The sequence below is a fragment of the Dermacentor albipictus genome, chromosome 1 (genome assembly GCF_038994185.2).
Source record: "Dermacentor albipictus isolate Rhodes 1998 colony chromosome 1, USDA_Dalb.pri_finalv2, whole genome shotgun sequence".
In the NCBI taxonomy this organism is placed as follows: Eukaryota; Metazoa; Arthropoda; class Arachnida; order Ixodida; family Ixodidae; genus Dermacentor; species Dermacentor albipictus.
In genome coordinates, this window is record NC_091821.1 from 234,442,717 (window position 1) to 234,462,238 (window position 19,522).

The 19,522-nt window shown below is 42.4% G+C and overlaps 1 protein-coding gene and 1 long non-coding RNA gene across 3 annotated transcripts; one reads left to right on the top strand and one right to left on the bottom strand.

Annotated features, from left to right (window-relative positions):
* Positions 1–2,349: 2,349 nt before the first annotated feature.
* On the bottom strand, positions 2,350–4,618 carry LOC135901255 (uncharacterized). The gene has a single exon (XM_065430983.2). It carries the CDS (start codon positions 4,486–4,488, stop codon positions 3,046–3,048), a length of 1,443 nt encoding a protein of 480 aa, XP_065287055.1. The 5' UTR covers positions 4,489–4,618; the 3' UTR covers positions 2,350–3,045.
* Positions 4,619–5,202: 584 nt separating this feature from the next.
* On the top strand, positions 5,203–14,080 carry LOC135901254 (uncharacterized). Of its 2 annotated transcripts, none has more exons than XR_010564059.2 (3): positions 5,203–5,414; positions 6,887–7,004; positions 7,119–14,080. It is a non-coding gene; the product is annotated as an uncharacterized lncRNA (long non-coding RNA). The 2 variants fall into 2 exon arrangements; XR_010564060.2 differs by lacking the exon at positions 5,203–5,414 and adding an exon at positions 5,926–6,048.
* The last annotated feature ends 5,442 nt before the right edge of the window (positions 14,081–19,522 follow it).

The window sequence follows — 19,522 nt, forward strand, 5'->3', positions numbered from 1 at the left end:
AAATTTTGACCACCTGGGGTTCTTTAACGTGCACCTAAATCTAAGTACACGGGTGTTTTCGTATTTCGCCCCCATCGAAATGCGGCCGCCGTGGCCGGGATTCGATCCCGCGACCTCGTGCTCAGCAGCCTAACACCATAGCCACTGAGCAACCACGGCGGGTTCTACACAAATAGGAAGATACCTATAAAGAAAGGGGTCAGACAAGGAGACACAATCTCTCCAATGCTATTAACTGCGTACTTGGAAGAAGTATTCAAGCTATTGAACTGGGAAGGTTTAGGAGTAAGGATTGCTGGCGAATACTTCAGCAACCTTCGGTTTGCCGATGACATTGTTGTATTCAGCAACACTGCAGATGAGTTACAATAAATGATTGAGAACCTTAAAAGGGAGAGTGTAAGAGTGGCGTTGAAGATTAATATGCAGAAGAAAAAGATAATGATGAATAACTGGGCAAGGGAAGGAGAATTCAGGATCGCAAGTCAGCCTCTAGAGTCTGTGAAGGAGTACATTTACCTAGGTCAACTAATCACAGGGAACCCCGACCATGAGAAGGAAATTCAGAGAAGGATAAAAATGGGTTGGATCGCATACAGCAAACATTGTGAGCTCCTGACTGGAAGCTTACCGTTATCATTGAAAAGGAAGGTATACAATCAATACAATACAATACAGGCATTTTACCTGTGCTAACATATGGGGCAGAAATTTGGAGACTGACAAAGAAGCTTGAGAACAAGTTAAGGACCGTGCAAAGAGCAATGCAACGAAGAATGCTAGGGATAACTTTAAGAGACAGAAAAAGAGCGGTTTGGATCGGAGCGCAAACGGGTACCGACAATATTCTAATTGACATTAAGAGAAAAACATGGCACTGGGCAGGTCATGTAATGCGCAGATTAAGTAACCGTTGTACCATTAGGGCAACACAATGGGTACCAAGAGAAGGGAAGCACAGTAGAGGACGGCAGAAGACTAAGTGGTGCAACGAAATGAGGAAATTTGCGGGTGCTAGTTGGAATCGGTTGGCACAGGTCAGGTGTAATTGGAGATCGCAAGGAGAGACCTTCGTCCTGCAGTGGACATAAAATAGGCTGATGATAATGATGATGCTACAATCCAACTATTTGCTTTTCCATTTTGTGAAATTCAGAGCCTGGCAAATTCTTAATATTCCAATTGGGCTAAAAACATAAAATACTGAATTTCCAAGCACACATATATACTATATAAGGTTATTGCAATGAAACACACCAGCCGGAATATTTTTTTTCCATTTTACAAATAGTGGGTTTTTATTAAGTTTAAAGAAATGCAGGCCAGAAATATTTTGGGCGAGAAAGTTTTTTTTGGACACCTGATGGCCATCTGAATTTACAAAACAGTGGGAAACCGTATGTCAGGAAAAATGTTGGCAAAAATAAAGTGCTAAGTGCATTGTTGCGAGACTTTCATTTTTGTAATGAATGGAAATTGTGCTTCCACTAAAAACAATTCCAGACAACTTTTTTTTTGTTTAACATGCAGTTAAAAATGGCCAATTATGGCATTTTTAAAAGAAATTATTCACGAACATCGTTGCAGAAGGAAACCTGAAACTACTTTTCTAGAACTCTCCCCACAGTGTACTATCTATTGAAGTTTTATTTGCATGTGGATATTGTACACAGGCTCCAAAAGACAAACCTGAATTTGGGAAAAATGCCAATCTGGCCTATGTTCAGATCTCAGTAACAGACTGAGGTGGTCTACAAAAAAATGCAATGTTAAGCGAGTATCATATCATAAAGGATAACTCGCAGTACAGAAGTATAAACAAACAAATTTTTGAAGTCGAGAAACTCCACTGCAATATTTCAGTTCACAGTTTGACTTCCTTTCATAGCATCTTAGCAGGAAATACAAACGAAAGTGACGCACATGGTGTTAAAGGGGCCCTGCACTCCAATGCATGTTTTTATTCGACATTTGCTTACTATAGGACTTGATAATGCCTACAGTGCCAGTGAAAATGCCAATACCAGAGAATTTGATAACTTAATTTTCTTCTGAAATTAGTTTTTGCACTGCAGTAATGCAGCATCAAAAATAATTTTCGGCAGCGGATGTGATCAACAACTTATGCTGTTCATTTTTGATTGATTGGGCATGAAGAATATATTGTGTGCTGATGCTACACATATAATGACAACATTAAAAATAAAAGCATTATTATCCTTTTTAAAGCTACCAAGAGGCCACACATTTGTGCAATAAAAATTAGATTAGTTTGTAACTGATACTAGGTGTGCTGTCCAACAGTTTACACTCGAAATACAATGAAAAAATACGCATTTGCACGTAGCATGTAATGAACAGTGTGTAAAGTTCATTCCGTATATTATTTACAAGCATCCAATGGCTAGTCATCAAATTTACTGTGCGTGAGAAGATGGGTTTTCAGGCACCTTAGATGGCACCACCATATCAAGCAAGGTTATGAGGGGAAGGGCTACAATGGGAAAACTTCCGGTAACTTGTGATGCAAGACGCATTTTGTTTAGAAGCAGCATGAGTCCTTAGTGGGCAAGTGAAATGCGAAAAGGTATGCCTCTTTAATCCTGTCTGCTTTTATTTTGAATTTGGAACTTGAAAAACCTGTTTGGCCGCTTCAATTATCGTAATTCTTTTTTTATTCCCCTCAGGATAACACAAGGAACACACAGTGATGCAGAACTTAGCTAGTATAAAATGGTCGCAGGGCCTCTTTAAAATGCAGGAGCTGCCTTCTCTGCGTAAAACCCAGAGGGATTTTTGCAGAACACCTGATTTACAGTTCTTACAACTGAATTCTTGGTGTATACTTGATAAACCACATTTTTCAATGTGACTTCCATCTACACACACGAATGCTAAAACATACAATTATATAAAAAATTAGGCTCCAATAAAGACACAGTAGCCAAGTTCATATACAGAAAAATATTGCAATAAGCAAATGTAGACCTTATGGCCGTAAAGCCCACAATACAGAGAAACATTACCAATGTCCAGCAAATCGCATCAGGGAAAAGGCTGCAAACCTTCAGCTTTATAGTCTCTAAGAGGCCAGTGCAGTTCATTCAGGCTTGGCAGCTCTTGCCACTGCCTCCAGTGCCATGAGTCACATAAGTCAGGTTGCATCGCTTCAGGCTGTGCTGCTTGGCTACCATCTACAGAGCCTCGCATAAACACTGTCACTGCATGATAGCCTGCAGTCTGCTCCACAGTGTCTACAACAGAACACACTGACAAATCGCGAACATGTATTGCTGTACTTTCAAAAACCTCTCTACATGCTGCGTCTTCCCATGTCTCTCCAAATTCAATTTCTCCACAAGGAACCTGGTACAAGCCTCCACCAAGAAAGTTCTTGCGCTTCCCGAGAATGACTCGCCCTGGTTTTGACTTGTCCAGAACAAAGACTGCAACTTGAGCAAATGGTCGTTGCTGCACCTTTCGTGGCTGTTTCTTCCGATATTTTGACCACACTGAGCACAGCACTTTTTCAATCAGACCTTCTGGCTTTCGGCAATACCGCTCATGCTGAAATTTCACAAGAGAACCCACTAAAAGTGCGGTGTCCTCCGTATTCAGCAGTTCTGCTTCTTGAAACAATAGCTCCTGGACACCTGCAAACAATTTCTCCAAGGTTTCTTTGCGTTTCTCTAACAACTTCAGCTCACTTTTAAATTCTGCACAAAGTAGCATGTATTTCTGCAGAGGAGTTTCTTTGGCAGATGGCGCAAGGCGCCGGGTTAGCAATATAGGTTGTTTTCGCTGCAGATGGCCTATTTGTTGTCTTCTGTGCGGAGCACCAGACACAACCTTCAGCGGCACTGCTGCCGCTACTGTTGCGTGGGGTTGAGCATGCGTCACGGCTGTTGGCGGCAGTTCAGCTGTATCTACATCATTTGTGCCAGAAAGGTCCATGCTGTTGTTAGACGTCGTCCTCTCAATCGACTCAGAACCCTCGGCTGACGTTCGCAGTGCTGCTTGTGAACCTTCACTTGGCGAATTTTTCAATCTGGTAACTCCTTGCGGCACAACCCTTAGTACAGTGGGCGACTTCGCTTTAAGAGGCTGCTTAATGACACACGGCGATACAGTTAAATAGTCGTGGTCCATTTCCAAGTGTTGGAAATTGACAGGCGTAAAGACAGTCGGTACAGCGTCGGGTTTTAAACGGCGGGAGCCATCGTTTAATTCAAACTGGGTCGCGTCGAAGTGCGTTCTGCACAAATAGTTACTATGGCACACATCTGCCACAGGTTTTGCAGACAGTGCATAGTTTCCACAGTTTTCTATCCACTGCCTACAGCGTTTGGCGTCCTCTGGGAACCTGTAGAAGTGGAGATCCTTTATGACACTGCCAGAGCCGTTAGCACAGCACGTGTTGGATGCACAGTAGATTTGTCGGTCACTGGTCGCTAGTACTGGCTCGCACTCATCGTCGTTACAAGCCATTAGTAGAATCCTGGCACCCACCAACAACACACAGCAAAACGGCGCGCGACAAAACTTCTTACTGCGCTCGTTCAGCTTGCACCTCCCGTACCCTACTGTACCATATGTACTGGACAGAGCCCCACAGAGCGCCCTTGTGTTTTTGCCGTTTTGCGCTAGGCGGCAGCAGTGGTAATTTAGGCACTACTGGCCTCCTTGAAGCCCTTGGGTTCAGCGTGAGCAGTGGTCTAAAGCAGGTATATAGTGCGCCATAGAGTTTGAACTAGTCATAGAGTTTCTCACTGTGTATTACCCTGAGAAATTCTATGGGGAAAGTAAACATGATATTAATAAGAGACGATTGAAAGATTGGTGGAAGAAAGGTTGGGAAACGACAAGAAGCAGATGCGTACAAAAACAAAGTTCACAAGAGGGGGTCAGAAAATTTGATTATGGAAATTCATAGTGGGTTTATTACTCAAATGATATTGCGCAACAAAAAAAAAACGACACGGATGTAAGAGAAGACGACACACCAAGCGCTGGTAATGAATTACCAACTTGCCAGGAATGCTGCTCTCATAGTGGCCTTTTTTTTTTTTTTAACCTAGGTAGGGTATTAAACAGTTTAATAGCAATAGCTTGGTGACGCAACCCACCGCCCCGTTCCAAACGGGACGCTCATAACATTCATCCACCTACCCATCCATCCACCAATCCATTCATAGAGTTTCCTACAAAAACCATAGAGTTGACAAAAACTATATGAATCCATCCTTTTATTTTAGTGTTTTCCATAGAGTTTCTCACAACGTTACCTAGAGGGAAATCTGGCGCTGCCTAAAATATATGCTAGGCAGTGGTATCCAATGGTATAATGGTATGCATGGAAGGCGTCGTTCTCGGAGAGACACGTGGAGAAACAGGACACCTTGAAGACTCGCTTGGCAAGCACCGTTCCGTCTATCACAATGATTCATTTTCTACTAAAACAGCACGTGAAAGAGGGTTTTAGCTTTATTATTACGAAAAAACATGTTTTGTTTTTTGCGTGTACAACTATATGTTCGTAAAAAGCATCAGCGGACCGCTAAAGTTGGAGAACAGACGACAAGGTTCGCGCTCGCTTTGAAACAGTTTGTCGTCTGTTCTTGCTTTCCTTCTCTTGGTGAGTAAAGAAGCACGGCGCGTTCTAGCATAAAGCACGCAAGTGGAAGTACTGTAAATTAGTTCTATACTTTAGTTTTTAATTTTTCTGCTAGGGGCGCTCAACACGATAAAATATTTGTTTTATAAATGTACATAATAATGACTGAGAAACATAATTAGCATGTCATTGTTTTACAAATAAACAGGGCATTGTTTTATTGGACTTATATTATTAACGTCTGTGATTTATTACTTGAATATAGGTTTTGAGATCTCACTAAAGTGCGATAAGCAGCAGCCCGCTGGTATCAATAGCAGCCCGGGCCGTTTATCGATTCGAATTGATTGGTTCTTTATGTTGAACGGCATTCTATGGTACTGCGGTAATATTTGCGAACGGTGTGGTCAAACGACCACAGCAGCATCACCCAGGTTCGTTTTAATTTGATAACAATAGTATCTCAGCCTGTTTATGCGTCCAAGATTATATAGCCACCGCCAAGCGAACGTGAATTTTATCAGTTCCTACGTTTCAGTGGCATAACGGCTCCACGGCTTCCATCGTTAGTGATCTGCCGCGTCTGGCCGCATAATGACGTGTTGCTTGAAAAAAATAATGTACTAGATAGCGTGAAAATTCATCGTTGGAACTGAGCACAGTGTCTGGAAGCTACCCACGAAAGCGGATTAACCTTGCCACCTCTGGGCGTGTGCACCAGTGAATAAAAAAGCACTGCTTCACATCCTCAACTTTGAATTTCCTTGCATACGAGGTGGATAAAACAAATTCGTGTAGTAATTTTTTAAAAGTGGAAAATGATAAAAGTTGTAAAGTTATTGCTCTTTAAAGGCATTTCAAACGAGGCTCTTGTTATTTTGCCACTTTGCTAAAGTTCCTAACACGAAGTACAGCGTAAATGATAAATAGTTTTGCTTATTTCTGCACAAAGGATACACTGCGATAAATTCACTACACATTAGTGGCAAATGTACATCCGGTGATAGTTAGATTAATTGTACGTGAGACATTATAAAATGACTATGTTTATTACCTAGTATTTGGCAGAAAAAATTGTCATCTAATTGAGGCTTCATTACGCACGCTCCGCACAAAGACACCATTGAACGAAATGCTCACAAAAAACAGTGTTGTGTGTGCATGTGTGCTTTTTTGTCATGGAGTGTTTCGTGCAGTATTCTTAGTCATGCATGGATCACAAACTCACTCACACACCATAGTAATTGAGGCCCTTTCTTCTTTCGACTCCAGCCTCCAAGACGCTGCTGATATTTGCTGATCCCTTTTACTCTATAGTCTCTGGACATACTAGACAGCAGTGAATGTGTCACCACTGGAAGTAACATCAAGGAGCCAAAGTCCTCACGAGGTATGTTTCTGAACACTTCAACTGGAACCATAATTTGTTGATTTGTTTGACTAACTTCTGCTTCACAATTTTTTGCTTGCATGTTTGTGATGGCTTCATCATTTCTCTTTTCAGGAAGACCGACAAAAGAGAGATTATTGGTCTGCAAGCTGCCCATGCCAAGCCATAAGAAGTTCAATGGTCACTGTAATGACAACAGGTCCTTTTGAGTTGTGCCTCACCATGAAATGTTTGCAAGTTTGCCAGCTAGAGGGGTGTGAGCCCTACCAGGAAAGCAGTAGCCTATAGTTTTGTATCATACTGAGCGGGAATGCTAGAATTTTGCATACAGGCTTACTTGTATTTAAGGGCATTTTATGACAACTAGAGAAGTAACATGTTTAGTGCCAGCTTGTTTCTTTTCTATTCCTTATAGCCATGATGACCAGAACAGAAACAATGAGCAAACTTGCTAAAGCACAAGCTCTGTCATCTGCTCTTTGCAAATCAGCTTGACGGGCATTTCCACCAGGTATCACATGCTCACTCAACAATTTGTTACATGAAAATGCACAGAATCTTAAAACGATCAGATGCACCCAATGCAATTTTGAGGAAATGCTATTTCATGTTGACTGAAACTCTGGTAGTCACTGCTCATTTAATTTTTTATTTGAAATACCCTCATGGCCATATGACACAAAAGAAAGGAGTGGTTACCAAGAAGTAGAGTAAAGCAAACAAACAAGTGCAGCGAGTTCTGGTAATATAATAATTATCCTGATTATATAATATTATCTACAGCTTTGCAAGAAGTTCATCGGTGACTGCTACGATACTTGAGGGAAGGTGGGGAGATTCCTGGGGGGATGTACGGGAAATCAAAATTGAAAGAAAGACTTCATATAACATGAATTAATTCGTACCTTACTGTGATGGTCGACGCGGTTTAAAATGTACTGAGACCACAGTATGAAGTCGACGTGAAGTGTCATGTGATGGAAAATTTTAGCAAAATAGCGAAAGACGGGCGACTTTACGGCGGTTAGCTACTGGAACAAGCGCTAGGTTAGTTTTCATTGCCTTCCGCGTAAAAGTCGGCAATGTACTGTCACGTCCTTTTATACAGGAAACTGGTGTACCCCAGGGAGGCGTGCTCAGCTGCACACTTTTTATTGTTAAGATGACAACACTTTGAGCTTCATTACCACCGGCCATTTTTTATTCCATCTACGTGGATGACATTCAAATAGGTTTCAAATCCTGTAACCTCGCAGTGTGCGAGAGAAAGGTACAGCTTGGCTTGAACAAAGTGCGAAAGTTTGCAGAGAAAAATTTATTTAAACTACCTCACAAAAGTTCTTGTGTTCTTTTTACAAGAAAGAGTAGCCTGGTTCCGGGTCCTTGCTTAGAACTGTCTGGACAACAAATACCTGTCAACAAAGAGCACAAATTTCTGGGTATACTTTACTATACGCACACTTTCATTCCACACATTAAATATCTTAAAGAAAATGTCTAAAAACAATGAACTTAAGTAAACTAAAACTACCGATGTAGTCTGTCACTACCCCCAGACTACATGGGGTAGTGACAGAAGTGTTTAATGAATCTCTACAAAAGCCTAATTCGGTCACGATTGGATTATGGTGCCGTAGTATATAATTCTGCTGCCCCGAGCGCGCTAAAGATGCTAGATCCTGTCCACCGTCTACGTATCCGCTTAGCCACTGGCGCTTTCAGAACAAGCCTGATTGAAAGCTTATATGCCGAATCGAATGAGTGGTCACTCCACCTGCAGAGATCATACATCAGCTTCACATATTTCCTTAAAGTTCACTCTAATCTTGAACATTCATGTTTTTACCGTTACTGATATGACGTGGGCTACACTTTTCCACAATCGTCTTTCTGTAAGACAGCCTTTCTCGCTGCGTGTTAAGGAGCTTAGCGATGAAATGCATGTCTCACTCCTCGAGCATCGTTTAATGCGCCTAACCAAGCTTTACCTCCTTGGAAGTGGCAGGTGATAGAATGTGACGTATCCTTTCTAAAAGTTACAAAGCACGCTCCAGAGGTCGAAATCCGAATGCATTTCCTAGAACTTCAGTACAAGCACTCATGCACAGAGTTCTACACAGATGCTTCCAAGTCACATAGCGGAGTGTCCTATGCAGCCGTCGGTCCATCCTTCTCGGAATCCGATGTACAGTCGCCCAAATCTTTAGCTGGTGTGCGGGAGCGGCGACTTTTCCGGGCGTCAGCGCCTTATGACGCGGCGAGGCTGGAAACAGCCTAGTAGACGATGGGCCCAGCTGAGCGCGCTTTGTCCGCATGCGCTTAGCCTCAGACTGTTTCCAGCCTCGCCCCGTCAAACGGCGCTGACGCACGGAAAAGTCGTCGCTCCCGCACACCAGCTAAAGATTTGGGCGACTGTACTACATCCAGAAACAAGTATCTTTACGGCTGAGGCCTACGCACTATTGTCGGCTGTAAAGCCTATAAGGAAATCAAAACTCCAAAAAGCTGCTATATGTACAGACTCCCTAATTGTCATGAATGCCTTCATGTCACTTTGCAAACATAAAAACCCCGTTCTTATTGAGGTCTATTCCGACCTGTGCAAAGCTTATCCAACCAGCATATCGTTATATGCTGGGTACCTGGCCATAGGGGAATCGAAGGTAACGTTCTGGCAGACCAGATAGCCGCATCAATTTCATCCCATGCTGTTAATGCTCATGCTGCGGTCCCTGTCACAGATCTGAAATCTATCATACGAAAGAAACTGTGAAACCACTGGCAATGCATGTGGGACGCAGAAATAAATAAACTGCATGTGATAAAGCCACAGTTAGGTTCTTGGCCCTCCGCAACAAAATCACGGTGAACAGATGTCCTATTCTGTCGTCTCAGAATAGGACACGCATTTGGGACCTATAATTTTCTACTTACTGGAAATGAACCTCCAACCAGTGTGTTTCGTCTCGGGAATACAACAAAGACTTTATTTAAGTTTACATAGCTAGGTGCATGTGCGCACGTTGTTGATGCCATTGCTGTATGTCTAACACACACAGGCTTGTCAAGACTATCAAGAGTTAGGTTATATATGTAGGTGGCATTGGTGATCAGATACAAATATGTAACACACACCTCTATTTTTTTTTTCTAGGTCTCTGCAGTTCAGTTCTTGCGCAAGCGTGTTGCGACAGCTTGACAGGGTATGTTGGTATGACACTGCTGGTGACGTTGATTGCTGGAGGTCAAGTTCTCTGAGTGAAACAAGTAGTAGTCCTCAGGTGTTGTGCAGCTTGATTGCCAAACGCTTGGTCTGATATGGAACTGGTTTCTTCTGAATTGCCTTCCATCCTTGGCTCTGATCACGTACGATTGTGGTTGTGGGCCAACTTGGGCTGCAATTACAGGTTCCCATTTGTTTTTTCGGTGAAAATACACTTGTTGACCTTGAGTCAGGTAAGACAGTGGCTTCGTATGTTTGTCTCCATGACGGTGTTGCAGTCGTTGGCGAGCTTGAAGGCATTCTTGGGCTGCACCACAATCGTAATGTGGTTTTAGTTGCTGGGGTGCCACTGGCTTGAGCATTCTTATCTTGCGGCCCATTAGAAGTTCTGCTGGAGACAGTATTAAATTGTCCACTGGCGTGTCCCTCAGCTCCATGAGAACAAGTAACAGGTCACTATCGTCTTTCAGTGCTTTGGTCAGGCTGTTTTTTACTGCTTGTACAGACCTTTCTGCGAGACCACTGGACTTTGGATAATATGGAGAGCTCGGGTTGAAGGAAATATCCCAGCTCCTGAGAAAGTGCTTGAACACTTCAGAGTTGAATGGTGGCCCATTGTCGCAGATCATTTCTTCTGGGATACGAAAGCGAGCAAATTCTTTTTTCACTATGGAGATCACTTTGGCAGCTGAAATGTCTGTCATCTGCTCAACCACAATGTACTTGCTAAAGTAATCAACTATAAGCAAGTAAGTGTCGTTGTTGAAGGGAAAAAAATCTGTGGCAACCATCTGCCAAGGCCTGGTGGGAAGCTTCCTGTCCATTAGCAGCTCTCATTGGTTTGAGCCCTGGTGCTGCTGACAGAGTGTGCAGCTGGTGACCATTTTTTCGATGTCTTTGTTGATTGTTGGCCAATACAATGTTGCACGTGCTTTGCTTTTCGTTGCAACAATGCCTTGATGTGCTGTGTGAAGTCGTTTCAGAGTATCTTGTTGGAAGGATGTAGGAATGATAAGGCGTTTTCCACGAAAAAGAAGGCCATCCGATAGATGGAGCTCGTCTTGGCAATGAGCATATGGTCTAGCAGATTGATCAACACTTTGATGCTTTGGCCACCCATCCTGAACATACTGGGCAACTTTCTGAAGAAGTGGATCTTTTTCAGTTGCAATACAAAGCTCTTGCAGCTTTGTAGTTGAAGCACTGATCAGAGTCATCACTCTGCACTCTTCCGAATCTGATGTGTCGGTGTGGAGAGATGTGTCTGGGGCACGTGAAAGGGCATCTGCGACAGTAAGGTGTCTGCCTTGCAGGTACACAAGATGGACAGTGTATCTCTGAAGACGTAGAAGTAGATGCTGCAGTCTTGGAGTGATTGCATCGAAGTCTTTCTTGCAGAGACCAATCAGCGGTTTGTGGTCAGTGTGCACAGTCACAGGTCGGCCATATGTGTAAAAGTGAAAGTGTTCACAAGCAAACACAACTGCAAGAAGCTATTTCTCTATCTGTGCGTAGTTTCTTTGTGCTGATGTCAGTGATGCAGAGGCATATGCAACTGGTTGATTCTGTAGCAGCACTGCACCTAGTCCGTATGCACTAGCATCTGCAGAGACAATGACTGACTCTTTTGGGTTGAAATACTTGAGGACTGGTGCTTCTGTAAGAACTCTCTTGAGGTGGTTAAAACTTCTGTCCATGTTTGCGTCCCAGTACCATGCTGCATCATTCTTTAGGAGGGTCCTGAGCTGTGCAGTTTCCGTGGATGCAGAAGGAACAAACTTTGTGAGAAATTTTACCATGCCTAGAAACCTGAGTAGCTCTTCTTTGGTGGTTGGTGCTTTCATAGAAGGGATAGCTTGGAGCTTAGCAGGCTCAAGCTTCAAGCCATCTGGTGTTAGCAAGTGTCCTAGGTAGGCAATGTTTGAAACAGCAACCTTAGTCTTTGATGCGTTCGACTTCAAGTTGTGCTGTCGTGCTACCTCTAGCGCTTCACGAAGCTTTGCATTATGTTCTTCAATATTCCTGGACGCAATAAGTGTGTCATCAAAGTAGGGTCGAACATTTTCAGTTCCTGAGAAGATGCTGTCCATGGCTCGCTGAAATAACTCTGGTGCAAGTCCAAAGGGGAGTTGAAAAAGCCTGTACCATCCCCAAGGTGTGATGAATGTACACAGCTTGGAGCTGTGCTCATCGAGTGTTAGCTTCCAGAAGGCTGACTTCGCGTCAAGCTGTGAACATGGTGCAGTTGCTCAGGTTAGCAAGAAGCTCATCCTGTGTTGGTATGTGGTAGTGCTCGCATTTGATTGCATCATTTAGCTGTCTTGGGTCTAAACACAATCGCAAGGTGCCATCCTTTTTCATGACGATGACGAGTGGAAGGACCCAATTTGTTGGTTCTATTACTTTTGTTATGATGCCTTTTGTTTCCATGTCATCAAGCTCATGCTCTACCTTGTCTTGGATAGCGATGGGAATCTTCCTGGGAGCTACAATGACAGGTACAGCGTTTTTGTTGAGAGTGATGCTGACCACACCTGGTGGTAGGCGGTGGTCCCGGGTTTGAGTCCCGGACCAGGACGAATGTTTCTTCAACTCTGAGGCTTTTCTTTCGAGGAACCTGTTTGGGTTTCCTTTGTAGCAATTGCTACGAACGGGTGGATGTCTGATTTTCCCTTTATTCAAATAGAGCCATATTTTGTATGTTGCGAATGTAAGCAATCAAAGTAGCTGACAAGGAAGTCCGTGGTGTTGAGATATTTATAGTCGGAAATGATGCCGCGAGAAAATCTCAGTGCAGTGCTGCGCTTATCCTGGTCAGTCTTTGTGGCTCTTTTTTTTTTCTTTGTGTAGTTGGCTTTTAGTACTGGTAAAGCATACAGACATGCTAAAGGAACGCATATTATTCAATGGTTTCTTTGGGTTCAGTACCGAAGTTGTTGCAGTATATTAGGTGTTGCATATGAACGTTGGCAAAATGCAGGGGAGTTGCAAAATGAGCGCTTACTTGTTTAAATCAAATTTTTGAGAAGATGGTAGTTGCCTCTGCGAGTGCCTGCTACTACTCAGTAAATGAAATAAGTTCCAGAGGAATTGCTGAAGTTTGCTGACTTTTTTTGTTAGCATCGCTGTACTGGGAAAATATTTCAGCTTCTAAAAAATAAAAGAACTTTGGACTTCTGCTAATAAATCTATGAGAAAAGACTATAAAGCCTCTAAAATATTGGAGCGGATATTCATTAGTCGATAACCAATGAAAACCTTATATATTATTGTCATTTTCATTGAATTTTATCTAGTCTTCTCAACTGTGCATGTGCCATATATGTATCACGCCAACAATACAAATAGCTGATTGAATTGGTCACCATCTTCAGGTCTTATGACCATGCTCATGCACAACAGCCTTGCCAGCCTCATCTTTTTTCTGGAGTAGCAGTAGACTGGAATGTTCCTCCCCAGCCTGTCAATTGCTACCATCACCTGTATGTTCGGCATTCTTTGATGTATTTTTTTTAATGAAAGACCCTCTCTTTTCAATGAACATCTTTCAAAATTTGTCTTTTCGGTGTTCATTTTTGTAACTTCGTATCTTCCTTGTTGTTGAGCCCAATACCTGCGGACAATGTTTTTTTAATTGTGCATCCAACGCTAAAAAAAAGTTCTTCAAAGGAATTACTCGCAAAACCTTTTCAATAACTTTTTACACAACGTTTGTGAATTTTCAAGTTGTGTAAAAGGCTACCACTCAAATCACTGCAATGACTGATGTAGGTATTATATACGGATATGTAAGTATATAAAATTTTAAATACAAATTGAATAGTTCTTGCTATTCGGTTTGAGAATTTATTATTAAACAATGTTGAATATTTGTTTATGTTCTGTTATTTGATACTTCAAACAACCCTTTGCAGGATGTCTACCAACCGGGAAAACCGGGAATTCTCAGGGATCTTGAATAGTCTGGAAATACTCAGGGAAAACTCGGGGAATTTATGCTTCCATCAGGAAAAATTTGCTGTAATTTTATTGAAAGGGAACGGAAGTCGCAGTAATGCTGGCTCGTGTAACAGAGAGGGATCGTAATGAATAGTCTTTTGACGCCGTGTCAATGGCCGACTTTCCGGACGCCCGACGGCTCCGCGGCACTATCACGTACCCCATAGAATCAATGTCTAAGAACGTCTGAAATTTCGGACGCGAAAGCCCTTCGCCGTCCGATTTTCCGGATTTTTGGCCGTGACCGCAGGTCCGAAACGGCATTAATCAAAGCCACCACAGCCGCCGTTTTGATCACCTCGCCACCGTGGCAAACGCTAGGCCTAGCTGCTTCAATGTTCGTTATAAAGCATCTTGCCGTTCGGCGCCGTGTTTTTCATTGAAAGAATTCGCCGCTGTAAGCAGTGGCACTGACTCCGTCTTTGTGGTCCTCGCGATTGGCTTCGAAGCTCGGAAAGTACGGCGCGTTGCATAATGCCGGTTCCCAAAAGTCAGCTTTGCCTCAATACAAAAGTGTTACGCGGTGAAGCATAACAAGCGTGGGAAGGGGCAATTGTCACGGGACACGGTATCCATTCCTTTATTATGCACGCATCCATCTACAACCTCCTGTCGCAGTACGGGCCCCGATATGCCTAATAAGCGTGATGGTAGGCCTTTTCGGATGTGCCTGTGGCGATTTGAGCCTTTAATGGAAGTTAAAGACATACATTCATTTTTACGGACTGCTCGATTTTACGGACGTTTTCGCGGCCCTTGGAGTCCGAAAAATCGGACGTTGATTGTACAGCTGACGAAGAGGATGCTTCGATGGTCCGTGGGGCGAAAGCGCGGTTGAAGGAGGACGAGAACAGCAGAGAGGACCGATGCATTGAGGAATGAACGGGAAATGAAGCCTGCCGCCGCTTTTTTCAAGGAGCTTGAGCTCAAAAAACGAAGTATTGGCTGAAGCTGGAATGCAGGTGTTCCTCATCCAAACCGAAATAAACTCGCTAAAGCAGTGAAATGCAACACTGAGGTGTTGTACGCGGGCTGAGAGTATGTCAGGAGAGTTGAGGGTGACACACCAGCTGTTGAGAATCTCATTTGTGACAAAGTTCGGGCCTCGCACCAATGAGCTTGCTTTAAATTGATAAAAGTAGCTCATATCACCTTCAGTCACGGCGTGCACATTTGTAGACACAACCTACTTTTGCCATTTCTGTGTAGTGGTAGCAAGAATAGAGCATGAACATTTAGCTTACGGCAAATTGAAGGTTCTGTTAACCTAAATTACATCTATTTTGCTTCTGAGTGATATGTATCGTTGCAGAGTATCGCTTTGGTGAAGGCACCACCATGTTTTACGTGACGCTTGATGTGGGGCATGTCGGTAGCAACCTTGAAATATATATATATATATATATATATATATATATATATATATATATATATATAAACTGAATAATATGAGTAACTTGTGCATGTAATTCGAGCGGGGGATTTAATCCTTTTTATGAAGACGCATAGCATCACTGGCTTTAGAATATTCAAATATTTAGTTACACTGTATATATAATGACTCATCATAAAATGTTCAAAGAGTCATTCTATCACCTTGATTTGCTTTCAGTGGAGTCTCAAGCACCACCTGTGTTTCCCACATATGTATCGACAGTCGATCATAATTCGTGACTGAAGTGGATATTCGAAAACACTTGTTTATGTAGGCATCTCATTTTTATCCATATTTGAGAATGTTCCACTCGATTTGCAATGAGTTTTACCATTTCGTTCAAAGTTATTTTATTCGCTGCGCATTTTACTAACCCCTCGCTACAGATTTCTTTAGTATAAAATAGATGATATTCCTTACTATTCAAATTGGATTAAGTCATTTCTAAGCATGCTTACTAGAGAGTGACAGCATTGGGCGACATAGTGTCAGCCTGTCTTGATATAAAACAAAGTTCTGTGTCATTCAGGGAATTTTGCAAAGGCACTCGGGGAAAACCTGGAAAACTCAGTGAATTTGGAAATGTCAACTTGATAGACTTGATAGACTTTGGTGTCTTGAGGAAGAGAAAGTGATGCAAGTGAGGACTGTTCTGAATGATTTTGGTGCAGCAGAGCCACAGTTTTTGTACAGAGGCATCAGTTCTTGAGCGATGACATGAAGCAGATAAGTCCTGCCAAATAATTTGCCGTCATTAAATAAGAATGCCTCGCATTTAGGCAGCTTGCAAACAAATTTGTCATATTGGTTTAGCCAAAGCAATTTGTGAGGTGCTGCTGTTTCACACTTCTGTCCTTCAGTGCACCCAACAATTTATGTGCGTCTAATGATGTGCGCTGTTCTCTTGTTTCATTACTGTCATTATCATGGTGCGCCAAATAACTGAGAGCATTTGTTTCTCATTTACAAGCTCCTTAGTTTATTGCCCATCCAGTTGTGAATGGCACATTACATGCATGTATCAAATAACTAATCCTATTTGTTTTTACCAAATGGATTCCACACAAGCTATATATATATATATATATATATATATATATATATATGCATGTGTGTGTGTGTGTCATTTTGATTACAAATGGGAAAATATTTGATATTTGATTCAATATTCTGAGGTCGTTTTTCTCAAGTATTCGTATTCAATTTGGAAATTTTACCATTTGAACACCCCTACTAATATTAGAAGCTATATTCAGTTATTCTCATTTCTATCCCAACAGTTCACATTAGTGGCCTCAAATAGCCTGAATTTTGGCTTGGAGATTAAACAGTTGTGTATTATATGGTTCGTAGCTATGACCTCTACGCTGCCAGCATAACACTGATTTAGTACACCTCTCACATAATGTGAGTGGAGGACATAACGTCTGCAGCTAGCTCTACATGAAGGATAAGAAGCCAGTGGCAACAGAAAACATTGACAACTGATGCCATATGTTAGAAGATCAGGTGCTTAATTACCGAGCATATGTGCATGCTTATATAACACACATGCGAGCACACAAATGCGTCATTCTACATACCGATACACACCACGCAAGGGATGTACGTTAGTAGTTGTGAAACAAAATGTGCCAAATCCCAATGTTTTTTCCAAGAATTTAATTTCCTGCTGCTTACTTGATCAATGGATGGTGTTATCGAAGGTGTCTTGTGTAGTTATAGTCCACTGCTAATTTCTTTTTGACCAAGATCTTTGACCAAGAACTTGACCAAGAACTTTTGACCAAGAACTTGGATCTTTGAATATTCTCAGCTCAGCAATTTTTAATATCTTTCCAAAATGCCTCTTTGCCACAATCATTTGTGCAATGTCAAAATATAGTGCAAAATAAGCATTTTCTGGCCATTTCAAGACATTCTAAAATGCACACTATGTTTAATGGGAAACTTATTGACTTCCACAGTCACTGTCAAATTCTAAATAAGTGTGGGAAAGCAGGTATGCGAAGAAGGGAGAGAGACGTCTCGACAGCGCAAGTCCCAACTGGACAAGTGGTTTTATTTTTCCACTCCATTTTTCTTTGGGGTCCCTTGCCCTTCCTCCTCATCATCGCTGGATAGGGCGGGGAGAAACCAGTTAGGCGGTGCACTCGCTCTCACCTACGCAAAAGATGCAATAGCTAAGTAGGAAGAAGGCTTAAATGAGCATTTTGGACGAATAAATCCACTGATATGAACAAAAAAATCAGTAATAATTTCTGAGTAAGAGAGAGAGAGAGCTCTTTAATGAATCCTGAGTAGGTTTGTCTGGTGGCATGCCTAGCGTGCTACTCCAGATAGATATGATAAAATGAAATGGTATGCACAGTGCTCATCAGATACACATATTTGCGTGTGACTGCACACACACACACACACACACACACACACACACACACACACACACACACACACACACACACACACACACACACACACACACACACACACACACACACACACACACACACACACACACACACACACACACACACACACACACACACACACACACACACACACACACACACACACACACACACACACACACACACACACACACACACACACACACACACACACACACACACACACACACACACACACACACACACACACACACACACACACACACACACACACACACACACACACACACACACACACACACACACACACACACACACACACACACACACACACACACACACACACACACACACACACACACACACACACACACACACACACACACACACACACACACACACACACACACACACACACACACACACACACACACACACACACACACACACACACACACACACACACACACACACACACACACACACACACACACACACACACACACACACACACACACACACACACACACACACACACACACACACACACACACACACACACACACACACACACACACACACACACACACACACACACACACACACACACACACACACACACACACACGTTCGCATTGCATACAAGGTGTTTTAGAAAATGTGTTAAAAATTCCTTTAAAGATAGGGAAGATGCGATAATTAAAGGGCTCCTAAGCCACTCAGAGCTCGAAAATGAAAATGCAGCCACAATAATTTTTCAAGATGATGCTTTAGTAGCAAAGTTACAGGTGTTTTATTGATGACTACACTGTTGCCATGGTTTCTCACTCACCATCACTACCCTCCCTATAGGCACTTTCTGCTCCTGTTGTGTGCCCTCACCAACTCTATGCAGTGCAGCGAGAGTTACGGGATGCATCAACACACTGGAAGAAAGGCTCCTCCATTCTCTGGCCCTAATCACCTTCCGCGTTATGCTGACTGAATGGAAGCTTCATAAAAGGTTCAGTGGCACATAATGAATGAGCACCCCTCCCTTCCCATAAGACACGGCTGGCTCTCGTTAAGTTACTGATATATTGTCTCTCGTTAACGAATTGACAGCAGCATTTACCCTGGTGTCACAATATGTGATGAAGGGACCAAGAAAGCCCGGAGAGGAGCACTGGTTTGTTTTTTCAATTTGCAGCTTACCTGTGGCGCATAGCACTGCCACATTCGCTGAAGATGATTGTTGCAGTATTTTCTACACAATGTGTATGTTTATTTAAAAATTGTTCAAAATGTCGAAGGTGGTTTAGGGGCCTTTTAAGTTGTTTCCTTGTGGTTGCTTTATACCTCAGAGGTGTACATTTTAAAACAACTCATTGGATTAATTAGACAAGTAATTATGAAGATTTGACTAATTAACTTTTTTGCTTAAATCGTTAGATAATCGAAGCCAATGCAA

Bases quoted from the DNA above. Each gene is read 5' to 3' on its own strand.
- LOC135901255 (XM_065430983.2), bottom strand. From the start codon at position 4,488: ATGGCTTGTAACGACGATGAGTGCGAGCCAGTACTAGCGACCAGTGAC.